Here is a 17482-nt window from a genome sequence, read left to right on the forward strand (position 1 = left end):
ACACATTTTGCTCAATAACTCCACTTCTATAAGGGCTAGAGCTTAGGGAATCTGGGGGAATTAATAGGAGGGATCCGAAACTCAAATAGATCCGAATCAAATTAGGCGCAATTTGATTTGTACCCGAATCTAGCCAATGGGTGATTTGTTTTGTCTCTGAATCACGCGAATCAGCTATATTCGGGTAGAAATCAATTTGTATCTGAATCAATTTGCACACCCCTAAACTCCAGGCAGGGCAAGGAAAGAGCTATTAAAAGTGCAGAGGCAGAGTATCTGCTTTGCATGCAAAAGGTCCCAGGTTCAATCCCTGGCAGCATCTCCAGATAGGGCTGGGAGAGATCTGCCACTGCCAGTCTGTGTAGACAATACTGAGCTAGAGTGACCAATCTCCAGGTAGGGCTGGGAAAGTCCCCTCTCAGGAAACCTGCAGAGCAGCTGCCAGTCAGTAAAGACCTGAGGAAGATCAAGGGTCTTGTTCAGGAGGAAGGTCTTTTTAAAACAAAAGTCATTCCCAAATTCCCAACATAGGGCAAAAAGAGACAACGATTAACAGGACACAGGTAAGAGGAAACAGGGGTGGATGCAGCCCTGAAAACTGAAACACTTGGGTTGAATGCAATATTCTCATTTGTTGCTAACATCGAGATGCCTTTTGGAATATGAACGGTGACTCAGACGTTTCCAGACTCTTCTCTTCATGATGCTGTATATACAAACATATATACTGCTATATCTTACAGTAGATGCAGTGGTGCTGCAGACATTATACATCCACAGCAGGGGCTGTTCTGAAAGTAGAAACATGGCATGCTCTGATGGGGCTGGATGGGTCATCCGACACTTTACAACGAATATTTATGATGAATATTCATATACTGATTTTTATCCAAGTTCCCAAAGCAGAGAGAGAGAAAGAGAGAGAAAGAAAGAGAGAGAGAAGGCTCCCTGACCCCAAATGACTCACAGTCTAAAAAAGAAACATCAGATAGACCAGGGATTCTCAACGTGTGGGTCCCCAGATGTAATTGGACTTCAACTCCCATAATTCCCAACCAAAGGCCACTGGGGCTGAGGGTTATGGGAGTTGAAGTCCAATAACATCTGGGGACCCACACGTTAAGAAACCCTGAGATAGACACTAGCAACAGGCACTGGAGGGATGCTGAGCTGGGGATGGATAGGGCCAGTTGCTCTTCCCCTGCTAAAGAAAGAGAATCGCCACTTTTAAAAGGTGCCTCTTTGCTCAGTTAGCAGGGGATATATCACTGAGGAATGCAGCATTTCGCTCTCCTTCCAGACCAAGAAATGCTGCGTTTGAAAACACTAGTCCCCCCCCCCCCCACTCCACCTCTGCATCCAGAGGACGTGCTTCCCCCGCCCTCAGTTTTGCAACTCCACCTGCTGCTGGCCATTTGCCATCAACCTGTCATGAAAAGGAGCACGTCTCCTCAGACAACCTTAAAAGTACTTGGGAGGTTAGCAAGCCGAGGGTGGAGAGCTGAAAGTGCAGTAGCAAGCACGAACTGTCTGCTTTGCTAAGCAGGCGTCACCTTGTTTGCACTTGGATAGGTGATTACAGGCGACTGTTGAAAGATATTCCCCTTAGGAAGTGGAGCAGTAGCTCAGTGGGAGAGCCCCTGTTTTGCATGCGGAAGATCTCAGGCTCAGTCCCTGGGAGAGACTGCTGCCAGCAGCTTCCTCGGCTCCTGTTTAGAGAGTGGACAGCCACCTGTCAGAGATGCTCTTGCAGATTCTTGTGGAGAGACTTGCGTTTGGGGCAGTATACAAATGTGTGAGATCGACAGAGAGATGGATTCCTGCACTGAGCAGGAGACTTCATAGGTCCCTTTCAACTCTCACATTCAATGAGCCCTTTCTCACGATCACATGAGAGGACTAGTGGAAAGGGCTGCAAAAGCCTGTCTTACATAGGAACACAAGAGGCTGCCTTATACAGACTAGCAGCAGCATCTCCAAGGATACAGGCAGGAGTCCCTCTCCACCCAATCTTGGAGATGCTGCCAGGGAGGGAACTAGGAACCTTCTGCAGGCAAGCAGGCAGGGGCTCTTCCCAGAGCGGCCCCATCCCTGAAGGGGAATATCTTACAGTGCTCACACTTGTCTCCCATTCAAATGCAAACCTGCTTAGCAAAGGGGAGAATTCATGCTTGCGACCACAAGACCAGCCTACCGTGCAGACGATCTCCGAGGACTGTCTGGGCGCCTGGATTGCGTGCCCAGATGGTCCACCACTGCCCCAGGCAGCACAGAAGCACACGGGCCGGGACTTGTCCCGGCCCCTGGAAATCCCACAATGCACTGCACGAGTGCACAGTGCATTGTGGGGCCCCCCCAGTGATGGATGGGCACCCGTCAGTGTTTCAGCGCAGTCTGAAAGCACTGGCACATGGCCAGTTAAATGGAGTTAAGGGAGTGCCTGCTCACTTAACCTTGTTTAAGAGCCCAGCTTCTTAGCCTAGCTGCCCTAGCCCAGTCGTGGCTGCTTGTGAGAACAGCCTCTCTGACTCTGTGACTGTACTTTCATCCAAAAGGTGTTTTCATCATGGATGGGCAGCAGATGCCCCAAAGAGAGCACTGCAAAACTGAGAGATGGGGAAACACACCCTCGGGATGCAAAGAACTTGCGTTTTCAAACACACTGAGCCAGGTCTCACAATCAATGAGACCCGGTTTCAGGAGCTGAGAGGGGAGAGCGGGCTAAGCCGCAGACGATCCAGGCGGGAGCCCTAGGTGGCCAGATCGGCCGCCCACATGATTGCCAGCTCCGTGATGGAGCCGGCAGGGGCTGGGGGGAGCGGGGGCCGTTCGCCCCCCGGAAGCTGCAGCATGCCCTGCACGAGCACGCAGGGCATGCGGGCAAGACCTCTGGAGACAGGAGGCAGCTTTTCGCCTCCCCTCCGGGGGTCTCCTCATGAGTAGCTGTGGCGCCAAGCCTTGCCGCGGCTACTCGTGAGTTTTAAAAAATGGGTTTGCGGAGCACTCGCTCCACACACCCGGTTTTAGGGGAGGGGTACTTGAGCGGGTTACCCACTCTAGAACCTCGCAGCTGAGGCTAGTCCAATTTTCTGCAATCATGAGAATAGCCTCAGTGTTTCTCCATCTGAAGGGCCCTTAGCCTGATTTCAGCCCCATGTGTGAGTTTCCCAAGGCATGTTCTTCCTCGAAGGCAGGTCACAGACCAAAGGGGGGAAAAGAGAGCACTCTCTTCCAAAGAAGCAGGAGGATCACCCTCTGTTTTTCACCCTTACCTCAGAGTTCCACTGTACGCACAGGCCAGGAAAAGGCCAGGTACTCCTGGGTATTTCTCGAAGATATCCAGGACCAAATACGGCATGTACTAGGGAAAAGGTGAGATGGACACAGGTGCATTTCAGAGAAGATCAAGATCAAGCATTAGAGGTTGGGGTCTGGAGAGGGGGTCTTGTGCATTTGCAATGTAAGGTTCCCTCCTTCTTGGATGAAGAGCGGGATATTAATGCAATAGGTAAATAAATACATCTGACTAATCACTGTGGAAACAAGAAACTGGACTATACAGAGCTTTACATGCAGGGGGCATTCATCCATTCATTCAAAATATTTATACCCCACCTCTCCAGTACACTACTGCTCAGGGCTGCTCACAACATTAATAAAAAGATGCAATGTAAAATAAGAGCAATAAAGTTAACCAAATTTAAGTTAAACAGGTTAAAAGACCAGGCTAAAACCAGATTTAGCATTACTTTTTTTAAAAAAAGATTCAAATTAAAACTTCTTTTAAAAGCTCAAAACTGAGAACTAGAAAAACTAAAGAACCTACCAGATCCAAACAGAGATGAAACATTAAAAAGCCTCTTTAAAAAGAGCCATCCAAAACAAGGTCAGAGGAGCGACCAGTCATGGTAGGAGAGCCGTGGGCACTTCCAATGCACAGTCATGTGAGAGCAAGTTAGTAGGAGCGGGGAGAGAGAGAGCTGGTCCTTTGCTAAGGAGGTTCCACCTTCGTATGCCTTTGGATATGAGTTCTGTCTGCTGTAAGATCTTCTCCTTAGGAGATGGGGCCAAAGTTCAGTGGTAGAGCAACTGCTTTGCTGAAGAAGGTCCCAGGTTCACTCCCTGGCAGCATCTCCAACCAGGTCTGCGAGGGACTCCTGCCTGAAACCTTAGAGAGCTGCTGCCAGTCAGTGTAGGCAATACTGAACTAGATGGGCCAATAATCTGACTCAATATGAAGCAGCTTCCTGTGTTCCTGGGAGTGTCAGAGATGAAAGCTGTTGTGTTGGACGGGCACACCCGACCCACATTCCATCCCCAGGATATTACTGGGGGTGAACGGAAAGCCATTCTACCTAGCTGGTGCCTGCCACACGAACACTGTCCCCTCCTCCTCCTACTTTGCTTTTTGAGTTCACACGACTTTGGATTGGGCTCCCCTATCCTGGCTGGCGGCTCCTTCTACCCTGCCTTGGCTCATGTGATGAATAAGCCCTGTGGGTCTGGGGAAGAGAGGCAGAGAGGACTTTAAAACAACATTTCTTGCTTGGCTCCGTCACAAGTCCTCCTCTGTCTGAAGCCTCCGAGAGGTTCCCACCCCATCATTCCTTTCCACTGCAAGCTGCCTCTCTGGCTGTGTCCACAGCTCCCCTCCCCTCTCCCTTCCAAGCTTGCTCCAGCAGCCTCGGCTTACCTGGTCAGGTGCAGAGATGTAGCCAGCCAAGAGAGGGTCACAGTCCTTGTAGAGAGCAAACATCACAATGCCACAGCCCAACGCACAGGAGACGATGAAGAAGAGGCCCACTTGATTGACGAGGAGAGCTCTAGCATGGGCAAGGGGGCAGAGCGGATGAAAAGAAACAATATGTATAGGACAGGAAAGACAAATGAACTGTTGGAAAATGCAGGGGTCATTAAAACCAGGAGGCTTGGATCACAGGAACACAGGAGGCTGCCGTATACTGAGTCAGACCCTTGGTCTATCTAGCTCAGTATTCTCTTCACAGACTGGCAGCGGCTTCTCCAAGGTTGCAGGCAGGAATCTCCCTCAGCCCTGTCTTGGAGATGCTTCCAGGGAGGGAACCTGGGACCATCTGCATGCAGATGCTCTTCCCAGAGCGGCCCCATCCCCTAAGGCAGGCATGCGTAACATAAAGCATTTGGATATTGGAGCTCGCCCGCAGGGACTTTTTTGCTGGCCCAAGGGTGGGCCCAATGTTTTGTGGTGCCTAAGGTAAGGTGCAAAGTGCTGCCTTGCCCCATGGCCCTGATGCGGGGAAGGGTCAGTCCTCTTCCAAAATTAAGCTTTGAAAGTACTTGAAGGGCAGAAAGGAGGAACAGTTGCTAGCAACCTCCTCTTCTCTCCTCAGGCTGTGGTTAACTAAGAATTGCTTCCACTAATATTTTTAATGAGTAATTAATCATTGTTTTCATTTATATTTAATAATTAATTTTAATGTAATCATTAATATGCTGAACATTCACCTTGGCCCCCACACACTAAGTCATGGTTGGTTCTGGCCCTCTGGGGTATTGGAGTTGTGCACCACTGCCCTAAGGGGGAGATCTTGCAGTGCTCACACAAGTAGTCTCCCATTCCAGTGCAAACCGGGGTGGGCCCTGCTTAGCAAAGGGGGCAATTCATGCTCGCTACCACAGGACTAGCTCTCCTCAGAGGTGGACTAGGACTGCCAACTCTGACTGAAGAGATTCCTGGCAATTTTTCTCCCCCAATATTTTCCCCAAAGGTGTTGACACAATGAAGCCCTCAATATCGGCAGGGTTGCTTTTTCATTTTGCCGGGAGACATATGGCCAGTCCTGGAGGGTTGAAAAACCCTATTGCAACTATGGCTGAAGCTACCCCCATGATTTCTGCCCCTTGCCATCTCCCCCCAGTACTTTCCCCAATAGTTTTCGCCATATCTGGCCATGAAAAATCTCTTGCAGAGGTCTTGCTACCACAAGACTAGCTCTCCTCCCAATATGACGCCAGAGCATTCCATATGCTGCTCTCCTCCATCCAGGTACATCTTTAGGAAGCACAAATCTTTCCCTAATCCACCCTTCAGCAATGCCAACAACAACCCAACCATCATTATTTTCAACCGTTCCTTGAATTTCCAGGCCGTCCCCTGTGGCCCTGGACATCTGTGTCCAGACATTAGACATCATGTGTCTAATCTCCCCCGTACAATCTCCTCCTGTACAACTTATAAGACTGTTTTGTAACCGCACTTGCAGACAGGGAAGCCAGCGAGGGGAAATTGGTAATGCAAAGGAGCTGTTGAGCCACAAATAGATTTTTATATTTACCTATCTGTATTTATAGCCTGCCAATCCTCCAATATTCCCACCCACACCCACCCCCCACCTAAGGGCCAGATCATAAAAAACATGCCCCTTTACCAGACACCAAAACCAGGTGCCAATTAAAAAAAATAAAAATCAAATAAACCACAAATAAAACAAGCACGAAATGCTGCCAAAGGCTTTAGGCAAACAAAGATGCTTTGGCACCCAAAAGGCAGGAGTATAGAATGTGGATGAATCTGCCTAGGGATGGTATTACCACTACCAGTATGATTATTATATATCACTTTCCAGCAGAAGTTTCCATAGTGGTTTACAAAGAAAAAGAACAATAATAATGAGAAGAGGATGGTGCTCTGTCCCCAAGGGTGTCACAGTCTAAAGAGAAGCACAGAGTAAACACCAGCAGCTGTGCTGGGGTTGAATTGGGACAGTTGCTCTTCCCCTGCTAAATACAAGAGAATCACCACTTTGAAAGGTGCCTCTGTAACCAACTGGAGTTGCAAAGTCTATGGAAAAGCCCGTTTCTGTTCTGTGCCTGTTTCTGTTCTGTTCTGTGAGTTGGGCTAGAAGACCTCCAAAGTCCCCTCCAACTAACATTCTGATAGGCATCCATTTTTTTACTTCTGATGGTAGGAAAAATAGGAAGCTGCCTTATACAGAGTCAGACCATTGGTCCATCTAGCTCAGTATTGTCTACAGAGACTGGCAGCAGCTTCTCCAAGGTTGCAGGCAGGAATCTCCCTCAGCCCTATCTTGGAGATGATGCCAGGGAGGGAACCTGGAACTTTCTGCATGCAAACATGCATATGCTCATTCCAGAGCGGCCCCATCCCCTAAGGGGGATATCTTATAGTGCTCATGAATGTAGTCTCCCATTCAAATGCAAACCAGGGTGGACCCAGCTTAGCAAAGGGGACAATCCATGCTTGCTACCAAGACCAGCTCTCCTCACCAAGGGGTCACCCAGGTGGGGTCACCCAGGCCACATCCTCAGAAGATCTTAACCCACAGCCCAATTTATATATGGGAGCAGACACTCTTCCAAAATACTCATACTTTCCTACTCTATCTAGCCCAGTGGTTCCAAACCTGTGGAACTCCAGATGTTGCTGAACTATAACTCCCATCATCCCCAGCTACAATTTATTGTGGCTAGGGATGAAGGTTGTTGTAGTTCAGCAACCTCTGGAGTACCACAGGTGGGGAATCCCTGAACTAACCTTTCCATGCAAAGATATCTTAAAGCAGTGTGGGCTGACCCTTTCCCCTTTATATTGTGCAAATATATTAGCAGATGATATGGACAGTACCAATACTCTTTCTACCTTCATATCTCATGTACAGCCTATGACTTTCACACTTAATCTCACGTGCTTTTATGTTTTCATCGATGATGAATTTCAGATCAGCTGATAGCTAACTCAAACCATGAGATAAAGGCCAAGCAAGGATTTGAATCTAGTCTGCTCCAGGCCTGCACAACTTTGACCCACCAGCTGTTTTCAGACTACAACTCCCATCATTCCCAGCCACAGTGGCTAATGATCAGGGATGAGAATGGGAGTTGTAGTCCAACATCTGCAAGAGGGTCAAAGTTGTGGAGCCCATGTGTACTCATATTTCCAACAAGGAGGAAATACCCCCCACACCTTCCCTTTCTTCTGTCTGACTCACAGTTTTGCCTCCTTCTCAGTCTTGCAGGCAACATAACGCTGGACTTGGGCCTGGTTCACACCATACATGGAAAGCCAAACCATCGTCCCACCAAAAATTAAAGTCCAGAAGGTGTAGCGGCTCCGAGGGTCCGGGTTGAAACTGGGGAACAGAAGGGGTGTTACAGAAAGTGAGGCAGATGGCCCCAGAATCAGTATCACATCTATTTGTCCAGTCTTCAAGTTGCTAGATCTCATGAGTTACAGGCCCTGGGAACTCAAAGGCTGACGTCCAGACTAAGTTACTCAATAAAACTACCCAGCAGCTACTCTAAAGGACGACTTCATTTCAGTAGGACTATTGTGGAGTAATTTAGTCTGGAAATTTAGCCAAGGAGAGGAGTCTATTTATTACAGGGGATGAAGCCAGCAGCATTCAGTGACTCATAACCAGCCTAAATTGTGCAAATATGTTAGCAAATGATATAGACTCCTGAGTAATCCCACTGACATTTATTAAACTAGTCATGACTAATTTGTCCCATTAATTCCAGCAGGACTACCCATGAGTAATTTAGTCTGGTCCTCAGCCAAGGTGTTTTTTTTTTAATCTCAAGCTGCTGTTTCTATCCTCTCTCCAGTCAGGGATTATTTATTTATTTATCATCATCATCATCATCATCATCCTTAATTCTCTTAGCCAGCCACCAGCCATGTGTGGGGATGTGGCAAGGCTATGCATGCCGGCAAAGGAGGCACCTGATTGGCTGGGCGCCGGTTGGCTGCTGATTGCTAGACCAGAAGCTAATGGCGGCAGTGAGGAGAGGCAGGCAAGAAGAGATAGGCAAGGCGGCGGCCACGTTGGGGAGGTAGAGGCAGTGGTGGGCCTGACTGCTGTGGGGAGGCAGCATCCGCGGGCCCGGCCGTGGAGGGGAGGTGGCAGCGGCAGGCCCAGCCATGGCGGAGAGGCAGCAGTGGGCCCTGCTGCAGCAGGGAGGCGGCGGTGGCAGGCCCAGCTGTGGCAGGGAGGCGGCAGCAACGAGGGTGCAGCAGCAGGCCCAGCCGCCAGGGTGAGGAGGAGACTGGGCTGCCAGGAAGAGGAGGCGGTGGCAGGAGGGGAGGGGAGGAGCCAGCTTGAAAGCTGGCCAGAAACCATGGGGGGAGAAGTGGGCCGGGCAGGCGTCGGAGATGCCCAGGGGAAGAGTTGTTATTATTACAACTACCAGTTTAAATTGCAGTGATTTAGTTGTACAAGTATGCCTGGTTTTAATTGCCTGCAAGGGAGAGGAACAAGCACAACCCCAAACACTTATGAGGAGAGGTGGCCCACACTGTTTTTAATTGTAACCTGCCTTGGAACAGGTTTTTATTTGAAAGGTATCTAAAAGCTTGAAATAAACAACAAAAACAAAATTTGGTCCTTTTGGTATGTTTTCAAGATATATTGATGGTTCCTGTCTTGGTGTCCATATATCAAACACTCTCTCTCCCAAACACAGAAAAGGCTGGAAATCTGTAGAAATTCGAAGAGTGTGTCATGGTTTCTCCCAAGGAGGAACTGTGGGGAATGTTCTCAGATGATGTTTCCACAACACTGAAAAGGCTATCAAGTCTGTAGCCCATTGAAAATAACCCAATGGGAAAGTGTCAACATTTGGATGAGACTTGGGCCCTATTCAGACATTATGGCTGCATTCACATGTCAGGTGGAATCGTGGGTCCAATTGTTCCACTCTCCCAACCCCCGCTTTCCTGTCTGCATTCGGACAACAGGGAGAGCACCCTCTCTGCAGTCAGTGAGATGGCAGAGAGGAGAGGGAACTGGCTGTGCGGGCTTCCTTCTTGCTTGATGGGCAGCCCGCACAGTCAATCATGGAAGGAGAGAGGGAGGAGCAGCCTCCCTCCAGTCCAGCCGAATGCAGACTCCAGTGCTACATTCAGATACAACGGAGCCTCCGTGGACTCTCAGTTTTGAGCAGCGAAACTCACTACAAACTGAGGGTTCAAATTAGAGTTTCTGGCACAGAACCTCGTGTCACAAAAGGAATGGGACCAGAGCTGCACATGTTTTGACATCACGATAAGGAAACCTCAGGCTCCTGCAACTCTGGTTTCCTGTTACATGTGAATGCGCCCCTATGTTGTACAAGTGTACAGGTGTCTATACATATGTAAATGTTTTTGTGTGAATGAATGAACCTGCCTTCATTTTAAAGGTGAACCTGGATACAGACCCCTCAAATGCATGGTACAGCCAGAAAGTGTACTTCTGTACCTGTGTTTAACATAACTTGTAAATAACTGTGCCTGTGTAGAGCTCACTACAAACTGCAAGCTGCAGTTTGTATCTGTGTACATTGCATAATTAGGGTCGTGCATGACTCCAAATATAAGGTCGGATCAGACTGGATCCGGAACCCCAGGTGTCAGTTTGGACCTTTTTGGACCCTTCAGAAGGCTGGGGTCAGAAAAACCTCTGATTTTTTGATTGGCAAAAATCCCCACAGAAGTCTATCGGGAAAGAGAAAAATTGCCAAAAAACACACAACCTCCAACAAGCCTGGGAGCTCTGGAAGTCAGCACACAGTAGATAATGATGGACTCTTGGACTCTTTGTATTTAATTTAAAGTGAATGTGACCATCCATTTTTTAAAATTGATTTTTTAAAGTAAGCTGGAAATTGAAGTCACAGAGAATGTGGAAGGAAAGTTATGACACATCAGAAAACTGCAGGCGATATCTGGAAATCAGCCGCTTTCATTTTTAAACTGTAAGTTTAAAAACTGGCTTAAAATTTAAAATTAAAAAAAAAACCATGGGCAGGCGGGCAGGCAGATGCCCAAAGATGCCTTTTTTAAAAACCCAGCTGCAATCAATGGGGGTAAAGTGTGGCCTCCTGCTGCCATTTGGAGTTCTGAAATGCTCTGAAATTTACCGAACCATGTTGGAGAAATCCGAACCAACCTAGACTTTCCAAAATGACTGGCAGGTTCAGTTTCCCCCCGACGTTGGCCCAAATCAGAGCATTTCTGACCTCCTTGAGCCAAACTTGCACAGCCCTAGGCATAATTGGCGTACAAGTGTTCAACATGATGTCTGAAAAAGGGCTTTGGTTCCCTCTGCATTGTACTAATTTCAATGGGAGATGAGTCCTGATGTGAGGGAGTGTCAGCCCACCATACCAGGAGAGACACATGCCCTCTCCTCCAGTGCAGGAAACAATGGCTGCAAATGAGGTTCATCTACGGTTGCCACCAGCTCATCTGGTGTCTACTCGGGGACAGGCCTTCTCCGTTGCTGCCCCTGGGCTTTGGAATACACTCCCTGTTGAAATAAGAGCCTCCCCATCTCTGGCAACTTTTTAAAAGGCACTGAAGGCATTTTTGTTCACCCAGGCTTTTAATTAGATTCATAGTTTTAATACTTTTAATGTTGGCTTTTAAATTATTTTAATATTAATGATTTTAATGTTTAAATTATTTTAATTGTAAACTGCCCAGAGATGCAAGTTTTGAGTTGTATAGAAATACGTTAAATAAAAACAAACAAATAAATATGCACCAGCAATCACACATAATCAAACAAGGAAAGTTGTGTGTTCTTGGGAACATTTCCACATACCCCTGAAATGGCAGCTTCTGCAGTGTTAACATTGATTTGGCACAGTAACTATTGCTGTCTGTACCTTGGCTTTCCTAGGATACCAAGTAAGCACCCAGGATCAATTTCAAGCTGGCTTTTAAGGCTTCATTTGAGCATGCAACTGACTTACATTCTTAGAGACTTGGCTTGCAGGAGTTTGCAGGCACGGTAGATGTTTATAGAAGATTGTGGATTCTGGCTGATTCTTCCTTAGGTGAGAAAGCTGTGCTTTCACTAACTATGAAAGCTTTTTACAAACAACTCCATTCTTCCCCTTATCCATAAGGATGGGAATCTAAATTAGAGATGTGCATGAAACAAATTTTTCCATTTGTTTTGAATTCAAATCGAATTCCAAAAATGTGTTTCAAATTCAAATCAGATTCTAATTCAGTCCAAATTTTGATTTGAATTCAAATAGAATTAAAATCAATTTGACCATGTTTTGGCACCCTTTTTAACCAATCGGGGGGCTGAATGGTTTTTAAAAGGTGCCAAATGGCTCTCGAATCGAATTCAAATCAAATTTCAAAAATTCATTTAGAATTTGGATTGAATTGCCCTTTTAAGGGATGATTTGATTCGAATTCAATTAACTTGATTCACCTAGATTCAAATCAATTTGAGTTCAAACCTATTTGCACATCCCTAATCTAAACTAAACAAAGGAGCAGAGCTGAGAAAGAGGCAGCTCTTGCCTTTGCACAATTCTATGCCATATAAACTAAAAACTCTAGACAACTACATATACTTGTGGCTAGACCCACACAACAATAATGCATGTCTTTCCTATCTGCATGCATTCTAAACCCATGATACTCTTATGATAGCTCAGTCTGAGAAGTGGTAACATACTCGGCAAAGTTGATCCTGGAGTTGTTGTACGCAATGGACAAGACTTGGCCTGGGCCTCCAACCAGGATCGTGCCCCGGATCAAGATGGCCACGAAACCCGAGAGCATAACAAACACCTGGAAGACGTCCGTCCAGATGACAGCTTTCATTCCACCCTGGAAGATGAAGGAAATGGGGAGAGTAACTGACCCTGTCCACCCCCAGCACAGTACCTCCAGTGACCATTGCTGGTGTCTGTCTTATGTTTCTTTTTAGATTGTGAGCCCTTCGGGGACAAGGTTCCATCTTATTTATTTGTTATTTCTCTGTGTAAACCTCCGTGAGCCATTTTTGGAAGCGTGGTATAGAAATCGAATGAATGAATGAATGAATGAATGACTTAACAGCCCGACCAGTCATTCCTACAGAACAGATATAGGAATTCACCCAGCCCAGTGCTTCCTCTCTGCACTCCAAACTGCAAACCAAGGCCGGGAGATAATTTGCCATCTGGATGGCAGAAGTCTCTGAAAACTGTTAAGTAAACATATTTCAGACTGGGATGTTCAAGTAAGAGGGATCGACCAACAGCTATCAGCCAGGATAGCAAGATGAAACCTCCATGTCCTGAGGCAGTCTACCCAAGAACAGCTGTTGGAAGCAAACAGCGGACAGTAACTCTTGCCAGGAACCATCTGGCTTCCCTCTCCTGGGAATAGGATTTGAGCAGAAGAATCTTTGATCTGATTCAGCATAGTTAAGGCACCACCCAGGTAATATCTGGGATATAGGAAGCTGCCTTCTTCTGAGTCGGGCTCTCAATATTGTCTACACTGACTGGCAGCAGCTTTCCAGGGTTTCTGATGAGTATTTCCCAGTGCTGCCTGGAGGTGCTGGGAGTTGAACCTGGGATCTTTCATGTGCAAAGCAGATGCTCTCCAACTGAGCTAAGGTCCTTCCCTTGAAGGGGAATCTGGAGTGTAGGGATGGTGGGTTTGGGCCCTGAAACAAAAATGTGAAGATAGGCTCCTGCCGCCCCCCATTATTTTTCAGAGAGGCACAAGGCAGGGATCAAAGACTAAGCTATCACCCAGCCAGTAGGCCTCCCTTCCTCGGGGATCTGGGGACATTTGTTCTCCCTCCTTGTTCAATTGTTGCTAAGTTCTTATGTTAGGGGTAGGAAGAACCCATGGAGGGTCAGAGGGGAACACTTTGGGCCTTAAGGTGTGGTGAAAGGGCTCAGGGAGGACCTGCTGGAGGACATCAACCAACATCTGGATGGGGATAGAATTTCCAAGTCCATCAGGTATACTCACTATGGTGGTGTAAAACGTACAGATTACTCCAGTGGAAAGAAGAGATGCCCAGATATCTAGCCCAGTCACTAGAGGAACAGGAAAGAACCGTGATATTGAAGAAACTCTTGGGAGAATTGACTGTAAAAGCAGTTCTGGTGTATTGGCTAATTGAGCGTGAATTTTTGCACACCTGATTTCTCTCATATTGCCACCTTTTCCCGAGCTTTGCTCCTACGCCTCGAATAACAGCCTCTCACAGAAAAAGTTAGGAGGTGAAACCTCTGCCAGGACCTTAGCTTTACATTAAGAAATGTTTTGCCCCCTTAATATTGAATAATCAGGCTTAATTTAAAAATACAACACAACACAACACAACACACGCAACACAAACACACTCCACCCACACACACAACACCACCCCACAGGCAACAACCCACCCCACACACCCCATCCCCACACACACTACAGCCACACACCAAACCACATGCAACACTCCACCCCCACATACACACCACACACACACAACACAAACACACCCCACCCCCAAATGCAACACCACCCCACACGCAACACCCCACACCCCCCACACAATAGATACACACACACCACACCACATGCAACATACCACCCCCCACACACACACATATGCAACACCAGATCACACTCAACACACACCCCCACAACACATAGTCCACATCTGCACCAAAGCACATAACCCCCCACACACACACACACAACACACACACCCCACGCACAACACAAGGAAAGCTCTGCTGATCATGCCAAGGCCCATCCACTCCAGCATCCTGCCTCACGCATTGACCAGCCAGGTGTCTCTTGGAAGCTCACAAGCAGGGAAAAGAGGGCCCTTTTTATTGTCCTTTTCAGCATAAGAATGAGGAAGAAAACAAGTCTACATTTCTAAGCAGATTTATTAGGGAGGGAGTGTCACTGAACACCTTGGGCCTCACTCTTGACAGAACATGCACGGATTGATGTAGAGCATACCTTGGTTGAGGATCAGAGCTGGAGCATAGATGACAATTCCAGTGTACAGCATCTGCAGGAGAAACAAAGGAATCACACATGTGAGTATATGAAGCTGCCGTACGGAGTCAGGCTCTTGGTTCATCTCACTCACCATTGTCTGCACCGACTGGCAGCAGCTCTCCAGGGTTTCAGGCAGAGATGGTCTTTCCCAGCCCTATCTGGAGATGCTGCCAAGGATTGAACCTGGGACTTGCATGCAAGACAGAGCTGCAGTCATAGGAACATAGGAAACTGCCATATACTGAGTCAGACCATTGGTCTATCTAGCTCAGTATTGTCTTCACAGACTGGCAGCAGCTTCTCCAAGGTTGCAGGCAGGAATCTCTCTCAGCCCTATCTTGGAGAAGCCAGGGAGGGAACTTGAAACCTTCTGCTCATCCCAGAGCGGCTCCATCCCCTGAGGGGAATATCTTACAGTGCTCACACGTCTAGTCTCCCTTTCATATGCAACCAGGGCAGACCCTGCTTAGCTGTGGGGACAGGTCATGCTTGCTACCACAAGACCAGCTCTCCTCCCATGTCTCCCCTTATGTGCTAAGATGTTAGCTGCAGAGCAGGGCAGCCAAAATGATCAGGGGGTTAGAGTGACTACAATCTTTGGGCCTTTTTAGTTAAGAAAGAAGGTGGGTCCGAGGGGACATGATAGAGGTATATCAAACAATGCAGGTTATGGCTCAAGTGGACAGAGAGAAGTTTCCCCCCTTTCTCATCATATTAGAACCCGAGGTCATCTGCTGAAACTAAATGCTGGGAGATTCGGGACAGACAAAAGGAAGCATTTCTTCACACAATGTATAGTTAAACTATGGAATCCACTGCCACTGGATACGGTGATAGCCACCAATCTAGACAGGTTTGAAAAGAGATTAGACAAATTCATGGAGGGTATCAATGGCTACTAGCCTGGATAGCTGTATCCTTCTATCAGGATCAACACCAATGGGAGGGGGCAGTTGTCCTCTTTCCTCCCCACTTGTGGGCTTCCCCGGCGCACCTGGTTGGCCACTGAGTGAAGCAGGATGCTAGACTGGATGTGGGGCTGGCCTGGATGGGAAAGCCCTGGTCCAGTAGGGTGGGTTTTTTCATGTTCATTTCTTTTAAAATCTGTACTTAACTTTTACACAGTGGTACCCCAATGCCGCCATCACTGTATGCACATCACATCCCAATTGACATACCGTGGCAATAATGTACTGGATTGTTCCACACAGCCGGACTTTCTTGGAGAATCTCATCTCCAGATACTGCCAAGACAAAAATGATAAAAGGAGCTGAGATACAGGCAGAGTCATTCCTGACATCTTTTCAAGGCACCTCCACAGAAGACTTCTCCGACTCAGCTCCTTCCACAAAAGCGAGCGAGATGTCAAGACGGTGTACAGAACAGGTGAGGGAATGAAGTTTCTTCCCTTCACAGGCACCCTTTCTTTGGGCGCAAGGTCCAAATAATTTTTTGCAGCCTGATGCAGAGTTACACACCTTAATGGACCTGAGACAATGCGGGGTGGGAAGGATTGCAATAAATCTAGATCTGTTTATCATAATGGAGGTGAATCGAAACACACTGGCTGACATCCAGACTCAATTACCCCTGACTAGTCCTATTGAATTTAAGTCATCTTCTAAAGTAACAGCTGAATAGTAGAACACAGGAAGCTGCCTTATACTGAGTCAGACCATTGGTCCCTCAAGCTCAGTATTGTCTACACTGACTGGCAGCAGCTCTCTAAGGTTTCAGGCAGGAGTCTCTCCCAGCCCTACCTGGAGATGCCAGGGGTTTAACCTGGAACCTTCTGCAGATGCTCTTCCACTGAGCTATGGCTCCATATACAAAGGGAAACATCTTATAGGGCTCACATGTGGTCACCCATCCCAAAGCAAACCAGGGCAATCCCTGCTTAGCAAAGGAGACTATTCATGCTCACTGCCACAAGACCTGCTATCCTCCAGATGTAGTTAGTTAAGTTAGAATAACTTAATAAGTTAGAATAATTAACTTATTCCGTAAGTTAGTCCAGATGTCAGGAAGTATTAGCAGGACAACATACTCGGTTCTTTTCTCCCCATCATATCATCACAACAGCCCTGTGAGTTGGGCTAGGTTGACCTAGTCCACCCAGTGAACTTCACAGCTGAGTAGGGACTTGAACCCCTGTCTCTCTGGTCCCAGTCTGATGCACTAACCACTCTACCACATTGTTCTTGGACGGACCACTGAAAGTGTAATTGAAGACTCCAGCAGATAAATTCATGCTGCGATGGCTATTAAAAAGACCAGGGCAGCCCTCTGATACACCCTTTTCTTAGCTCCACTGGATATTAGAGTATTTACTTTTGAGTAAACATGCTTGGATTGGAATAGAATTGCATATATAGAAATGTAGAGGTTACCTAGTATTTCTAACGGGCCAGAAAATAAATTTAGCCAAGCCGAATGCTGTGTCTTTAACAGAGGAATGATCTGCCAAAATTAACTTGTTCAGGGCTTGGAGCAAAACAAGATCATTTGGATAACTGCTGCAGATTAAAAAAGGGTGTAGCAGGGAGTATTGGGAAGGTTCCAAATCTGACAGCCTGAAAGACACTGAAATTTGGAACTTAAAAATGCAAAATTGAATTTGCATTATTGCTACATTTTGTTTGTTAAACTACTTTGCAGGGGCCCCTTTTCTTGAAAAAGAAATTTAAAAC

The 17482-nt window shown here is 47.1% G+C and overlaps 1 protein-coding gene across 1 annotated transcript in view; it reads right to left on the minus strand.

The window, feature by feature from the left end:
- SLC5A5 (solute carrier family 5 member 5) overlaps nt 1-17482 on the minus strand; it is a 47970-nt gene that overhangs the window by 18756 nt on the left and 11732 nt on the right. The window contains exons 2-8 of the mRNA XM_053293228.1: nt 15970-16035; nt 14750-14801; nt 13760-13827; nt 12465-12619; nt 7989-8129; nt 4694-4823; nt 3273-3361 (exon numbers count right to left, since the gene is read on the minus strand). Coding sequence (XP_053149203.1) covers nt 3273-3361; nt 4694-4823; nt 7989-8129; nt 12465-12619; nt 13760-13827; nt 14750-14801; nt 15970-16035 — 701 coding nt within the window. The remainder of the gene's footprint in view (nt 1-3272; nt 3362-4693; nt 4824-7988; nt 8130-12464; nt 12620-13759; nt 13828-14749; nt 14802-15969; nt 16036-17482) is intronic.

Source organism: Hemicordylus capensis, chromosome 2, assembly GCF_027244095.1.
Source record: "Hemicordylus capensis ecotype Gifberg chromosome 2, rHemCap1.1.pri, whole genome shotgun sequence".
NCBI classification, from domain to species: Eukaryota; Metazoa; Chordata; class Lepidosauria; order Squamata; family Cordylidae; genus Hemicordylus; species Hemicordylus capensis.